Here is a 16,786-nt window from a genome sequence, read left to right on the forward strand (position 1 = left end):
TGTTTCAAGGAATTTTACAAACAAAGACTAAACTATTTTTCTAATTTTTAGGAAATTTTGCTTAATGAAGTTGAGCAAAATAATTTTGTTTATATCAGGCTGGATCTTTTTGTGATTTACTGTAAGCATACCAGCAGCAACTGATGAGTAGTGAGCAACAATGCAGCTCATGGCATGCACACACTTTTACATATAAATACATAATAGTGTTAAATCAACAAGTAACTTTTTCTTAACAAGTAAGTAAGTTTTATTTTGAAACCAAAGTTTTATACTACCTGGTTTATAAAATGGAATGGAAAGGGTGAATAATAAATGAAAGATTGAATATTCGTATTAAGTATTTTATTGCAGTTAAATATAATAAGTAGCATAATTTACAATTCAAACGAGAAGAGGAAATATTTCTCAAATGTGCCTTGCGTATGTATGTAGTTAACAATTGTTTTTGATAATAAAATCTTGTATATCTTGCACCCGAAACTTACTTTCTCATTTTTATCGTTCAAATTCCGAGCCCCTCTTTGCCAACATGATTATTTCACGAAAATGATGTTCAAAGCACATGGAAATTAACATATATTTGCAAGTATGTACTTATAAAATAATCAAAAAGACCTGACCAATAAAATCAATAATAATAATAATTTACACAATATTAATTTATAACATCACATTAGTTACTTAAATATTTCCTTTTAAAGGAAAAATCAACAAACATTGATCAGATCTTCTTGTTGATAAATGAAAAATATGCTTGATTGGAGCGATATGATATTACAATTAACAATTATAATAATATTACACTGATTGTCAAAACTAATGGTTAATCAAGCTGCAATGATTGAAATTGAAAATTGTATTATTATTTATTAGCAATAACACTGGGCAAGATATTATTAAAATACGAAAAGCAGAGAAAATAATATTTAGAACTGTACAAAAATCAACTGCAGCTTGCTACTTAATAAATTTCTACATATAACGCCTCAAAAAAAAGACACACAGATTTTCCGCATTTGTCAAAAATAAAAAACACGCTTCGAGCAAAACATAATACTTTACTACAAGACATACACCGAACTTCACAACCCTTATTTATAATACTACAACTAGTCGAATTACATAGCTAAAATTATACAAGACAGAAACTACGCTAAAATATTTAAGACTCGGGATCATTTGATACATAGGTGGACGCTTTACTGGTCTGAAAAGAAATGAAAAATTTAATGTGATGTATGAAAAATATTAATATAAATAAAATACAAATATACTTGAGAACGCGTTCTCAAATCCGTAAAAAATAAGTTATAATTCGGTATTCATTTATTGATGAAAGAAATCCGAGTACTTATTATATTAAATAAAACTAATAATTGCCACAAATTAATATCTCTTAATCACGGGAAAGTTATAGATATTAATGATGTCTAAAAAATTATCCGTTTCCTATTCACTCAAAATTGTCGATTTTTGTGCTTTATTCAGGAACATTAAATATCCGCTACTACATACATAATTTTATTTCTTAAAAATACAATAGGTAGATATGTAACAACTGTTAATGAACCTTTTTTAATAAATATAATAAGTTCAAAAACACAAAAATGTTAAAAATAATCTCATAATAAATAAATGAATTAAATGTGAATCGTCTAATTTTCATTCCTTTTTTTCTTGTTCGCATGAGTTTTAACGCGTAAGGATGTATATGTAATGTTAAGGTTTATTTTATGTTGTCACTCTGGACACACTGCATAGAAACTTTTTATGAAAACACGTCCTTAAGCGCAAGACCGAATTTATTTAGAAGAGATTTAACTTTAACCAATGCATTAAGTATAAAAAGCTAAAAATAATTTTGGATTTTACGTAAGGAAATACAGGAATAAGTATATCACTTACCTCACAACTATCATAGAATTCCATTGTAGTCTCACTATCGGGAAAATAGACAGTAACCTTCTTGTCAGCCGGTGTGTTCCTTGTGTAGTCTATACCTGACCAAGAGCATGTGTCACCAATAATCTATGGACAAAAATATATAATGAAGAAACAAGATATTATCATGTATGTCCTAAACTGTAACAGAATTAGCTATTCCAGCATAATATGTTTTTCTGGCCTTCTCAGATAGAAATACAAAATTTCACGAGAATCAGTCCAGCTTTTTCGGAGGAGTAATTTTATATTTATAGAGAAGAGACAGAGAAGAAGAATATTTTCCTCACCTGAAACTCTGTATCGGTGTGTATAAGCATGTCGGCGAGTATTTCGCCGGTATTGGAATCGGTGACGAGAATCTTGGGCGAGCACACGTCGTTGTCGAACAGCACTTGCACGTGCGCGTCCTTGCACGTGGTCTGCGCGCCGTCCTCCTCGATAGCCACCTCGCCGTCGCACGCGTAGTACACCGCTGACTCTTCCTCCTCCTCCTTTAATTTCATTACACACTTTTTAGACTATGAATATTATTTACTCCATATCTTATACTTTGGAGTGTACTTATGTGTTACACAATAGTACACTTAAGAGTGAGTTACACTTAAAGAGTTCTGGCAGTAATGTCGAATTGTGTTAGACGCTTTTATTGCCAAGGTAAAGGAGACAGACATCTCTTCTTCACTCCCAAACCACTGAACAAATTTGGTAAAACTTGATACACAGATAGTTAGAAACCTGAGAAAGGACATAGGTTAGGTCTTATACCGAAAATTCCACGGGACCGGGAACCATGCGGGTTTCCCTTTGACTACGCAGGCGAAGTCCTGGACGGAAAGCTATTAAAAAATAAACCTTAATAAAAGATTCTGACAAAAAAAATTATAAATTAGTATGTCTTACTTCATTGTAATAATCTTCTGAATCACCAGCATGTTCATCATAATCGTGTTCATAATCTTCTTCATCTTCCTCATGTTCTTGTTGTTCTTCAAAATGCACTTGTTTTAGGCCTGCACTTGAATCCGAACTTTGAAATATACCATTTTGTTTATTATCATTTTCTGTACTCCTATCTCTATTTTGCGAAGTCGTACTGGATTGACCGAAAGCCGAACTCAATGAAGACATTGCTTTATCAGCTCGTGCACTGTCCTGTAGATGCTTAGGAAGTCTAAGTGGCGCAATACCTCCGGCGGGGTTTTCATTTGCTTCTTTCTCTTTGCGTATAGCTTCAGCAGCAGCTACTTGTAGTTTCTATATCAAAAAAAACCTCACATGACAAACTATTGATAATAATTTTTGAGATATTTGAAATCAGAAAATAACTTACCCGAACACATTCAAGTACTTTTTCCTGGAATTTAATGGCCAAATCAACAGACTTGAAACGCACAGCAAGAGTCTCCTGCTCACCCGCGCTATCTGCGTAATTACGACCAGCCCACGTCCACGCACGATCTGAATTCTTCATGGGAAATAGCTCCAGGTCCATGAATAGCAACATATTCAATACCGCCTTGTGCACTTGTTCCCGTCTGAGTAGCAAACGATATGTTTTTCTCTCTGGATGATACAATATTTTCATTTCCCCAATACCACGTTCTTTCCATTCACGAGTTTTTTCATCGAAGCGATATAATTTACAGCGTTCGCCAAATAATTTTTCCTGTAATAATGAAATTAAAATAAAAGGAACAACATAATAAAATAGTATGTTATATGTCGCCTTAATGTATAATGTTATCAACTTAAATAAATACATGCCTCGTCTTCTTCCCCAGTGGTAACAACAATTTTATCTGGCAGTGGAACTATGGGCTCATAGTGCGGATCATATTCATCTTCGCCAGTGGCGCTCGTATTAGATTTTTCGGCTGTATTATTACCACTTTTACCCTCCTCTTTGCCTGATGCACTAACAAAAAGCTGTTGCCCAGCACCTTCCCATTTAAAATCGGCTTTTTCTGGAAAATAAAGGAAACATTACATAAAGGTTATCAATTGAGAATTACTATTATCACTATTAAAAATAATCGGGAACTATATTTTCTATCACCAAAATTTATATTTGTCATCAAGTTGTATCACCTAATAAATAGATCTATCACCACGAAATATTTTCGTTCTCAGATAAACAAAAATTGTTCCCAGGTATGAATTATCAAATTAATGTTAATATATGTGTAAAATAAGAGATCGATAACCAATAAAATTATATTGCATTACATGAATATAAACTTCGTTCTTATAATAACAGTTTTGTTACTTAAATAATAGCTCTGTGCTCAGAATGGTAGATCTGTCACCAAATAAATCGATTATCGATCCCTGACTGCGACTCCTTTTTATTTGATATTTTGTGACCAATACAGTAGTAACATTTTATTTCGTTCAAATATTAAATTAATAGTATTCGTTACCAATTTAATACATCAATTTATAATTTTAATGAAAAAATGATCAAAGGGGCGGAGACAAATTGGCGCGACAAGCTGATTATTCAGTGGTTATTATTTTTAAGAATAAATATTGATTATTTTAACTTTAATTAAGTGTTTTATCTACTATTCTGCTAGCCATAAGCCAGCTATTTTAAACCAGCACCGATTGTTCAGTATACCCGGCGCGGCCTAAGATGATCCCTATGACAGTTCGTCTTAGTGATTGCTCGTATGATGGATCGTGTCGATACTTTACTATTTTATAGGCTAAGGCGTGGTTTGCATTCAGCCACGTCGGTAAACATGTTTTTACAAATATTATAAAATGAATTTTTAACGTCTATTATGTAAACGAAACGGTAAGTAAAACGAAAGTTTTCCAAAACATAAAAATGAACCTTATCATTTTCTCGTAATCTTTAACCCGTTTAACACAGTGTATATTATTTTATCATGAAAATGGAATCCCCCATTTAATTTTTCTAAACAACTTATATTATCATAGGTAAGTAAATTAACGCGAACGGTAATTAATTAATTAATTATGCTGCGATCTTCTGTTCCATTCAATAGAGAATGAACTATAGCTTAAGCATGGAAAAAATGTGAACTCGTTTCCATTATCGAAATTTGTTTATCGATACTTTCCGCACTAGTCGATAAATGCCAACGATGTAAGTTTTGAAGGACGTAAACGTAAAGTCAGATTGATATAATTTCTCGTAAATGTTAAGAATTGTTATAATTCCAACGGAATATCATTGTAATGGCATAAAGCTACGTAAAAATTAATAAATGCCATTTTTAGACGCCTCCAATACGTTTCTAATTTAATGGTGACGCCATTACAAGTTTGTCTCTTGAGAATAACTGTCAGTGTCATAGGGATCATCTTAGGCCGCGCCGGGTATAGTAAATATTTTAAACAGTAAATATTGATTATTTTGACTTTAATTGTTTTATTTACTACTCTGCTAAAATTTTTATTTAAATATAATTTATACTACCAGTGGAAATTTAGAGCCTTGGGAGTCTAGTTAAGTAGCAGAATCTTTTGGTTGAAACTAGGGATGTAACGATACCGATACCGATACCGATATATCGGCCGATATATCGGCAAGCCGATATATCGGTATCGCCGATAATAAATCAACCGATACCGATATTTTTTATTAAATTCTTTCTTTTCTTTTATGTTTTTGCATTGTATTCATTCATATTGTTTTATTTCTGTTTCTGGAAGAGCGGAACCTCCTGACACAAGCATTTTATTTGCTTACTAGGAATTACAATCACAAATTTGTTTATGTAAAGGAAAGAAAGAAATAATTTTGAATTTTTTTTTAATTTTTAACGTGATAACGTTTTTAAAATCGTTTTAGTCGGGTGACATGTTCATAAACTTGTGTCACACCAAAACCTCACGAGCGCGATCGCAGGTATAACGAGAGAGAGACGGACCGATCTCCCGTTTCATCTCGAGCGCTGCCACTGCATTATGTTATCACGTAAACATCTCGATCGTAAACCTACTTTACAAACAACCAATTTTTTTGATATCAAATAATTCAAAAACCCGCGCCCAATGAACGATGCGGGAGGCCGCCCGCGCGTGCGCACTTTGTTTTCTGAAAAAACTCTACCAATAGTAAACTTTTATTAGGTACTGATTGTATGTGTATTACTTAAAGTTTAACTGACTTCGTAAAATAATAATACTAAAATAAATGGTTTTGTTGTTTTTTGATTTGGCATTTTTATTTAAAAGAATACGATTAACAGTTGTCTCTGTTAAATGTTGGTAACTTTTTATGCATAATTCACTATTTATTTTTCTACCAAGCCATCGATATCGGTATCGGTATCGGTATCGCCGATACATTACTACAAATATCGGTATCGGTATCGTATCGGCAAAATCATGTATCGTTACATCCCTAGTTGAAACGATGATGACAACCCTAATTTTTTATTTGAACTTAATGCAATTTTCTAGAAACATAATATGTAATATGATTTATTGGTGATCTCTTTAAATTAGTTTGCTTAAATACTTATTAGGACACACCTATTATAATACATATAAAAACATTTATTTGGTACTAGACCTTATATCTCAGGATTTTAGGTGATTTATTGTGAAACTGATTTTGCATTGTTTGGTGACTACATTTTGGTGACAGATCTACTATTTTGAGGACAAACCCTATTATTTAAGAAACACAAAACTAATTAAATTGGTGATAGCTTAAATGATACCCAAAATAATCATATGTTATTGCTACATACTTTGAATGGCAAATTCGCTTGTACTCGAAGATAATTCTGCAAATGACAAGCAAACATCAGGTATCTTTAATGCTTCTTTGGGTTGGCCATTGTTATCAGATTTATCAATTGGTTTTGTGTCCAAATTTGCTGCTGCGAATAAACTTTTTGCCCCAACAGTGCCTTTTTCTTGGGTGTTAAAAAGGTTATGAGCTATAGACGATTTTTCACTAGTTGCAGACTTGGTAGCATCTTGAGCATTAGGATTTAAATTACCAAATGAAAAAGTAGAAGATTGGCCAAATATTCCACCTGAAGGTTTTGTTTCGTTTGTTTTTAGCACCGTTGGACCAAATAAACTTCCTTGTGATGATCCACTGAACAAATTAACTGGCTTTTGTTCATCAACAGAAAATACTGATTTTACATCAGAATCATTTGGTTCATTGCTTTTATTTAATGTAGCTTTAAATATCGATGTATTTGTTGACGTGCCCGAGTTAGAGAAGATGCTTTTTTGTGAGCTGGTTGGTACATTTCCTGTTGAAGAACCAAATAAATTTTTTGGCTCGGATGACCCAAACAAACTTTTGGGTTCAGCAGACCCAAATGATACTTTCGGTGCAGTGTTCTGTTGTTCTCCAGGGGTATTTAGAGCGTTAAACTTAGGAGCGGCTAAAATAGAGCTTTTTGCACCAGTAGTAGGAGTCTGTACAAAGCCAGCACTGACAAAATTTACTGGTTTAATTGCACTACTTTCACTAAAAGTTAAGTCTGTGGAAGGTTGGTTTTTAAAAAGCCCACCAAACATGTCAAGTTTTTTTCCAGTTAATGCATTCTGCAATGTAGAGGGTGAATTATTTTCATTATAGGGACCTGTGTTTCCTAACGGTGTTTGGAAAATAGAGTTATCCATTGTCTTGTTTGAGGCTAAGGGAGTACCATAGCTACTAGAACTACTTCTTAAATTTACAACTGATGATTTTATAGGAGTTGTTGCGTCAGCTTCATCCTTGCTGTAATCGTCAGATTGCGATTGAGATTTTATTGCAGCTTGTTCCGATTTTTCATCGTCGTCGTCACAACCTCGACAACCTTCACATGGGCTTTTATTTTTGTAGGTATAAAAGTTTTCTGGTAACATCAGTTCTTTGGCCTTTTGCTTTTCTTCAGAAGATGCTTGTATTTCAGATACAAAAATTACCTCATCCTCTTTTACAACTACATCTTTGTTTTCTACTACATCACCATATTTATTTTTGATAGCTTGATCAACTTCCTGTTTAAATTGCTGTGCAATAGCTTTATTTTGGAATCTAAGACAAAATTGTTGAAGTTGCAAATCTCCATCACTATAGTCATTGGCTGCAAACAGCCATGTTTTTTCATCTTTTGGCTTATAAATGACATCCGGAGATAAAACATGATTGAGACAAATTTTATGAACTTGTTCACGGCGCATTACAATCCTAAAACAATACAATCACGCTTAATTATTTTTCCAATAGAGTTGTTTCTATGCCTTATATATTGCCTTTATAGCCTAATAGATGATTAATTTCTACTAAGAAACTTATCTGTAAACATACTGAGGAGTATGCAGCGGTGGGACAGTAATTAGCGTATGCGGAACTAACAGTTCAAATGTATGACATCTATAGTCGAGCCAATTGGTCTAAGATCCGAATATAGGTCGACCTTCATCGGCGTGATAATAGAATGAGACCAATTTTATAATAAATGTAGTCTATTAAAAAATCTATTAAAGATGGGTTGACTGAAAAAATCCTGGACAGGACATTTTAATTAATTTATAAAAAAATATTTTTTTTTAATTAATTGCAGTACTTATCAAGATAATAAAAAAAATATAATATACTTGAAGTATGAAACCTGCAGTTATAGGGTTTTCTAATATTTACCTGGACAAACTGCTAGGTTGGCAGGTATAAACAGGCATGTCCGTACCAGTTACTTTCACTTGATGGGATGATAGAAAAAAAATATATATCAGCATGAGCGCTGTTTTATAACAAAATTGTTTATTGTCTCAACACTGCATAATTAAAAAAATAAAAAGATTTTTTTTAATAATTAACTAAAAATCCAGGATTTTTTCAGTCAACCCATCTTTAATAGATTTTTTTATAGACTACATTTATTATAAAATTGGTCTCATTCTATTATCACGCCGGTGAAGGTCAACCTATATTCGGATCTTAGACCAAATTTAATAGGCAACATTTGACGTCTATCAATTTTATCTTCAAAGAGAGGTAACCTGCTTAAAAACATCGATTAAAGTAAATTAATCGATACGGACTTGAAACATTTGTTAATCGAACTTGAAACACATATCAATTTTAAAATTCATCAGGCGAATCCCTGTCCCAGTAATATATGTACTTTCTTTCGTAAATTTAGGGAGCAAAATAAGACAAGTATAATACATTATTAAAAAAACATGACGCATTTATTAATTTATGATGATTTTTATTCACAAGTAATCAATGCATTCGATTCTAGATGTCAGATTTCGATTTTTAGAGTAATATCTCTGGTATTTAAAAAGAAAAAAGTTTTATTGACACAAAATTGTAGCGACGTCAGTTCTTTAATTCAGAAATTGTTTATTATGTTGAGAATGGTTTATCAGTAAAATCAAATCTTAAAATTGCTTGTATTGGTCATTATTATTATAAATATGTAATCGTCATTGAAAAAAGTAAAGCAAATGTGCAGTTCTAAAAAAACGAAATATCATGTTAATCTATGTAGATTGTAGTCGTTATTAGGTTACGTTGTTGAATTTTGTTGAACTGTCAAATGTTGCCTATTAAAATGGCTCTACTATAATGTTAATCAAATCCAGTACTTGCATCGTGCATGAACCATTAACAATATACAACAAATATAATAAACAAAGTGTATAATTTTTGAATTAGATAATATTTTGAAATCTTAGAAAGAAAGAACTAACTAACTTAACAACTAAGTTTCTTCTTATTACATTAACATTTTAATTAGTATTCAAATTTTATTCATATAACTAGCAAAAAGTGGTGCTTTAGGAGTGTTCACGAAGATTTCTACTGAAATTGTAAAATTTACAATTGATCGCATTTCATTTTTTATATTAACATGTAAGAAAAAATCACAAAGTAAAAAACATACCTCAACTTGCCACTGTCCTTATGTTTTAATATTTTAACATTTCCTATACCACGTTCTTTCCACTCGCTTGCAGTAAATATGAATAACTTTGCTCTGTGACCATATAGTTCTTCTTCATTTTCTTCACCAGTTACAACTTCAACCTTAAAAAAATAATAATGAGAATCAATCATGCATTGCAAATAAAACATACTGTGAATTTTACTTCAGTTTCATAGCTATCTATGATAAAAATTATATGAGGCTAATGTGATGTTTCTTCCGCATTTTCAAAAAGTAAAAAAAAAAAATTAAATGTGACATAATATTCTAACTGTTCAATATTTATTAGATTAATACAAAATTACGTAATAAAAAAGGTACCTTATCAGGCATAGGAATTACAGGACTGAAATGTATATGGGCTCCTTCATCTTCTGACACATATTCATCATCTCCACTTTCTTCCCCTTTAATACTTTTTGGAGATTTAAGAGGACTCTTGCCTTTCACAGGTGACTTGGGCTTAAATGCAAAATCAAATGTACCACCCTCTTTTGATCCAAATGTGATTGCATTTGAAGGTGTTGGTAATAATGCTGGTTTTTGAGCAGGGAGGTCTTTTTCATTTTTATTTGAATTAATACCTGCTTGAACATCACTGCCATTCAAAGGCTTTTGAAGGCTGAATACAGAATTTTTTGAATTATCACCAAATGCCTTAATACTGGAATCACTGTTAGGCGAAATACCAAACTTAAATGTCTGGGAAGCATTTGCGTTAAAAAGTGAGGATGTTGATACATTACTTGGTTCATTGGACTTTTGAGGTATGCCAAAAGTATATTTTGGGGTAGAGGTGTTACTGAATATGGATTTGACTTCAGTACTGCAAGAGCCTGGGTCTTTTGGACTATTACATGCTGGACATGTTTCAACATCTTTTTCATTTCTAACAAAACATTGTTTACATTCCCATGAACCTTCTTTGGGTTTAAACTTATCACCCCACCCAGATGCTATTGGCTTATTGGGAACTGATTCTTTTGTAGTTGTCACTTGAGGATTTATACCAAAATTGAATTTTGGAACATTTTCTTTGGTTACATTAGAGTCTGCCTTAGTTAAATGCGGCTCTTTAGGACTATTGCAAGCAATGCAATTTACTCCATCGCCTTGATTACGAATAAGACACTGATTACATTCCCAAGTCCCAGGTTTTGCTTTAAATTTATCACCCCATGTGGAATTAACATTTTCTTTAATATCTTGGGGCTTTGGTGTTTCACAGCAGGCACATTTTGTAAAGCTTTCTAAATTATTTGTATAACATGCAGTACATTCCCATGAGCCTGGTTTTAATTTGAATTGATCACCAAATCCACTTTGGTTATTTTGTTGGGCAATATTCTTTTCTTCTTTAGCAGCTTTCATATCATCGCCTAATCGGGATTGTGCTGTTTTTACAACATCCATAAAATCATCGCATATTTGCACGTTTTTAAAGCGTAAGCAGAAAGTTTCTGGTATTAATTCACCATCTGAAAAATCCTTGGCACACCATGTAACAGCTTTATCCATATTCGGCATCTTTTGGAAAGTCATTTCTTTTGTAACTGCATGATTACAACAAACTTTCATAATTTGTTCCCTTCTCATAAGCAAGCGTAACTTTTGATTATTATCTTTATGGACCAATAGTTTTATATTTCCTAAACCACGTTCCTTCCATTCTTTATTACTTGCATCAAATCTTAGTAATTTTGCTCTATGCTCAAATAATATTATTTCGTCTTCTTCCCCTGTTTTTTGATCAACTAGAGCTGGTAATGGTACAACTGGTTTAAAATCAACTGTTGGTTCAAATTCCTCAATAGTATCTGAAGTATTTAATTTGTGTGATGCTTCTTCGTCTTTTGGTGTGTCAGTTTTTTGGTTGGATATTGAACTGAAAACGTTGGTAAATGGAGAACTATTTGCTGGTTTAAATGTTAATCCACTGAAGACACTAACCTTGGTTGTCACCGGTTCTACTGTTTTTGTTTCCTCTTTTGCAGCTTCTGTAACTGTTTTAAATGAGGGTGTAGTACTAAACGTAAATCCTCCAATTACTGTTTTTGTTGGTTGTGATTCCTTTGTCTCAGATTTTGTTTCAGTTTTTGTCACTGTTGTGGTATTTGTGGTTTTAGTTACTTCATTTGTTTTCGTAACACTGCCGGCAATAGCTGAACTTTCAATTCGTGCTTTTTCAAAAGTGTCATAGAAGTTTCTGGCAATCTCAACAGATTTAAATCTTATACAGAATTTCTCTAGGATAACTGTTTCTTCTGCAAAGTCATTAGCAACCCAAAAGTATGCCTTAGTTTCATTTTTCATAGGTTTGATTTCCATTTCTGGTATAATTATATGGTTTGCACAAATCTTATGGATTTGTTCTCTTCTCATTAGTACTCTTACTTTTCCTGTGACATTATGTTTGAGAAGTTTCATTTCCCCTATACCTCTTTCCTTCCATTGCTTATCTATAAATCTAAATAATTTAGCACGAGCAGAAAATATTGCAGTCTCATTTTCTTCACCTGTAGTTACTTTTACTTCAGCTGGTAATGGTATAATTGGTTTAAAATCTGGACAAGGATCATAATTTTCTATTGAGGTATTGCTCCTTTCAGATAATGTCCTTGATTTATTTAAACTAGTATTTGGCGAAGACAATGTAAATACCCCATCGCCTGCAGACTTGGAAGAATCATTCAGGCCTAAGAAATTAGTATTTTGGTTTGTTGTTAAAGTACCTGGCTTACTCCAACTTGAAAGAATATTGCTTGAAGAAGATGTAGTTATTGGTGTTGTCATTTTATTATTTGATGGAAAATTAAAAACTGGTGGAGCTGCTGAACTAGTTTCAGTATTAATGGGCATTGGGATTTGATAGTTGTGTGGAGTTCCTTTTATGTGTTTTTGAGGTATTGTCACGCTCAGTATTGGTGCAGGGGCAGAGGTAGTAGGCAGTGGATCGGAGGATGTTATCACTACATTCACGGGCAATGTTCGAGAGGAAGTTTTAACATCCGAAACTTGTTGAATAACCTTACTAGAAGGAATTGATGAAGAATTTGCTATTGTTGATGAAACATTTGAAATAGGAGTTACATTAGGAACGGGTTGAACTACAGCAGGAGTAGGTGGTATTGTAGTTGGAATCAACTGAGAAACATCAAGGTACAATTGGTCAGGAGTTTGATAAACACCTGGATAATTCACTGGGGCTCTGTTTGGCTCGAACATGGCTGCTGCACCAGGGACTGTAGGATTTTGGGTTAGTTGAGAGTATTGATTATATAGATTATAAAGATTTTGACCATACAAATGATATGGATTAGGTGGTACTGGAAATGGGGGTACTAATCTTTGCGTGAATGGAGGCATAACTTGGGGTGTAGCAAATGGCATCTGATTCCCGAAAGTAGACGCATTTTCATTTGCCCTGTATTCTTCATCCAGGTTATAAAGATCACTTTCGTTGAGGGTCTGTTCTGAAGATGATTTCTTCAACTTGTTGACTTCTTTTTTTAGTTCAGCAATTTGTTTTTTCAAATCAGCAACATCTTTACATTCATTTCTACATTCAGAAACTTGATCCTTAACTTGGTCAACTGATATTTTTAGAAGCTTAAATTGTTCCGTAGTATTTTCTATATTTGAATGAATAGTATTTATAATTTGATTTCCTAATTTTCTGTTTTCATCAAACCAATTCTTTGTTTGTTCCATAAAATCATCTATAGTCGAGTCTCTTTTTTGAAGATTTTTTATCTGTTTCTCAATTCTATCAAGCAGATGCGGATCAATATTAGTGTTATCGAAAACTTGCGAATCTAAAGCTGTACGATAATTTGTTGAATTCATATTTGATAACTGTTTACTTGACTGTTTTGGAGTAGAACTTAGATTGCGACTAAATTGAGAAATGCTTTTGGAGACTAAAGGAACATTTTCAATTTCAGATACATTCTCATCAGAAGAATATCTTCTATCGCCATCATTCAAAAGCGAAACTGACAAATTTTTGTCTATCTTGCCAAGACTAGATTCTGTATTTTCAATTAAGTCTTGGATGTATGAATACAATGGCAATGTTTTATAAGATTCTTTTTCCTTAATTGTTTCTAGTGCTTTGTAAGCATAAAGTTTGGCTTTACCTAATAATGTTGCATATTTGGAATTAATTTCGTTAAATTTTGATGTGCTCTTTTCTTCATCTGCCAGTTTTTTGTATGATTCACTAAGATAATAAAAACTATCTGCAGTAGTTAAATCAGATAATATTTCAATAGCTTTTACATACTCACATTCATTGTAATGGCTTAAAGCTACAAAAAGCTTACTCTCTTGCAATAGTATATTTAAACCTTTATTATCAAATTCTTTGTGTGTATAATCAAATAATCTCTGTGCTGGTAATTTGATAACAGATTTACTTTTCAACTTTTCTAAAAGTGGTATTGCTGAGGTGTAATATAATTTTGCTCTAGATTCATATACATTTTTCTCTTCAAGTGATGCAAGTTGAGACAGTTTATCAAATATACGTCCAAGAGTACATAACAGTTCAGGATCTAGGCCATGGTTGTCAATACATCTTACAACCTCAATTCCTCTGGTTAGTGTTGAACGGATATCCGTATATTCCGTACCCAGTTCATTTTGACTGAATTTATATGCACAATCCCACCACTTAATCTGTGGCAGTGAGCAGAGCAGGTCTGTTATGTTAGCCGGTATGATAATTGGGGCATCAGCTGGAATATAATTAAGTTTACTTTTTTGCTTTTGAGCAGTTATAGCAGCACTGTATAGAAAAGCTAAAATGTCTAACTTGTTTAATGTCTCTGGACCACAAGTTGTCATTGTTGGTTTAAGCATATCAAATATGGTACATTTGAAATCAGCAAAGTCATTGTAATTTATTAATATCCACACAAAATGGTGTAGTGAATTTGGATACTGTTTTTGAGCATCAATATCATATCCTTGTATTTCTACTTTTCTAGGAAGTCTTAATGCGGGAGCATTAAAGAAATTAGATGTGAGATATGACTCTACTTTGTTTTTCTCTCCACTAGAAAATAAGTTGTCATAAATTTTATCTTTCCAATTTTTTCCAGAACAAAATTGGGAAATTTGATTTAAAAATATCTGGGTTTTATCGTGATGGTTAGCAAAGATGAAGTAACCGGATTGTGAACACCTATAAGTTCCTTCCAGGTACCATCGTAATACAGCTATTCTTTGTTTTTCTGATGCACCAGTAAGCCAATTAACATTGGGACTTATAGGTGATGATTGCCATGAAACCAGCATTAATATTGAAGATAGTTTTGTAGCATCATGCCAGTTCAATTGATCTTTTTTAGCTTTTTTCAGTATAAAAGTTGCTGCTAGGAACGAGAATTGGGCACGGTGATGTTGTAATAGACTAGTATGAAATTCAGCTAACCCTGGTGTAGGACCAGCTTTTGTTACACTGGCAATTGATTGATCATAGTCATTAAGAAGTTCTCTAGATTCAATTAGACTTTTACACTGACCCTGCGGTACTTCCGTGAGACTCAGTGTACAAAGCCTCTCCTTGACAGTCAGTAATAGAAGTTGAAATAACCAATCATTACTCTTATTGGAATTGCGTTTGAGAACTTCAGACATGGTTTCATACCATGCAAAGTTATTCAAAAATGGTGGTTTTGCAAACTCCACATTACAGCAATGGTCAAATGCTTCCTTTATTTTATTGGTATCCAAATAATGCTTCAATAAGCGAAAATGAAGAACTGCATCTTTAGGCCTAGCCAAAAGTTCTGACGTTAGAAGTTTGGTCAATGCTTCAGGATCAGGATTAGCGACGGTAAGAAGTTTTTCTCTTAATTTAAATGTAACTGGATGTTTTGGAAATGTAGCTTCTGCTTTTTCACACCAGTACTTTGCTCTTCCAGCGTCAATACTAGTATCATCATCAACTAGGATTGCACAAACTGAAAAAGTTATTTAATTATTAGTATACATCATAGTAACAAGAAAATACAATACCAAATTATGTGAATCTTTATAAAAAAAAAAGATATATTTGTTTTCCTAAAAACATTGTATGTACTACTAATCTAAATGCAAGATTTCACCTACTCTTAAGCAACACTATAGGTTATGAGTGTTTGAATATGTGTGAATAAATTTTTTTCTTCAATTCAACAGACTTCAGACACACAATTGAAAAAATGTAATAAGTTCCATTTTATTATATTTAATTATGGCAAATACCACAATTCAGGTGAAGTAAAAGAATACTTACTATCTAAAATAATACTTGTTTGAGCTGGGTCTAAATCAAGTGAAATTTTAAATTCTTCAAAAGCTCTGTCTTTGCATCCCATTTTTTGAAAAGTTTGGCCGAGAAGTTTGTGGGCTGCTGCATTGTTAGCTTTGTGGGTAAGGTATTGTTCCACATATTTTTGGCAGCTTCCGTAGTCGCCCACTTCAAAATATAACCGCGCGATTGAGTATGCTCGGGCTTTGAACTAAAACCAAAATAATATTATGTACTTTCATCGTAATATGATTTATAAATGAGTTAAACTTTAGTATGTACTCACATCTTTCAGCGATAATTTCGACATTAGTTTTTCCACGTGTATGTCAACATCTTTTTTGTTTTTATACATTTTTACCAACAAACAAGTATTTTAAAACAAGATAATTCTTTAAAATTACAATATTATATGAAATAAAACACATGGATCAGAAAACGGAAAATGCTGTTACACTTCATCACTATCTTGAAAGCGCAAAAAGAGTTTTATGACAGTTATGCCGTGTGTGGCCTGCATACAAATATAGAAGTTCTAAATCAAAATAAGCATATCGTAAGCGACTTTTATAACGTTTTGCATCACAAAAATACAATTTAATAACGTTTATTTTAA

General features: G+C 32.7%; 1 protein-coding gene across 1 annotated transcript; it reads right to left on the reverse strand.

Annotated features, from left to right (window-relative positions):
- Positions 1–330: 330 nt before the first annotated feature.
- Positions 331–16,660, reverse strand: Nup358 (nucleoporin 358). The gene is made up of 11 exons (XM_089714403.1): positions 16,457–16,660; positions 16,156–16,381; positions 10,194–15,841; positions 9,831–9,973; positions 6,678–8,125; positions 3,712–3,911; positions 3,278–3,613; positions 2,848–3,201; positions 2,235–2,438; positions 1,909–2,031; positions 331–1,210 (listed from the first exon to the last, which is right to left on the reverse strand). The coding sequence occupies exons 1-11, from the start codon at positions 16,523–16,525 to the stop codon at positions 1,166–1,168; spliced, it is 8,796 nt and encodes a 2,931-aa protein (XP_089570529.1). The 5' UTR covers positions 16,526–16,660; the 3' UTR covers positions 331–1,165.
- Between the last annotated feature and the right edge of the window lie 126 nt (positions 16,661–16,786).

Source organism: Colias philodice, chromosome 3 (assembly GCF_061535455.1).
Source record: "Colias philodice isolate Cphi_HAF_F1 chromosome 3, ilColPhil1 Martin Lab GWU primary, whole genome shotgun sequence".
Lineage (NCBI taxonomy): Eukaryota > Metazoa > Arthropoda > Insecta > Lepidoptera > Pieridae > Colias > Colias philodice.

Coding starts and splice junctions, on each gene's coding strand:
- Nup358 (XM_089714403.1), bottom strand. CDS start 16,525: ATGTATAAAAACAAAAAAGATGTTGACATACACGTGGAAAAACTAATG. Junction 16,382..16,456: donor CGAAATTATCGCTGAAAGAT/GTGAGTACATAC, acceptor TTTTGGTTTTAG/TTCAAAGCCCGAGCATACTC. Junction 3,912..6,677: donor AAGCGAATTTGCCATTCAAA/GTATGTAGCAAT, acceptor TTTATTTTCCAG/AAAAAGCCGATTTTAAATGG.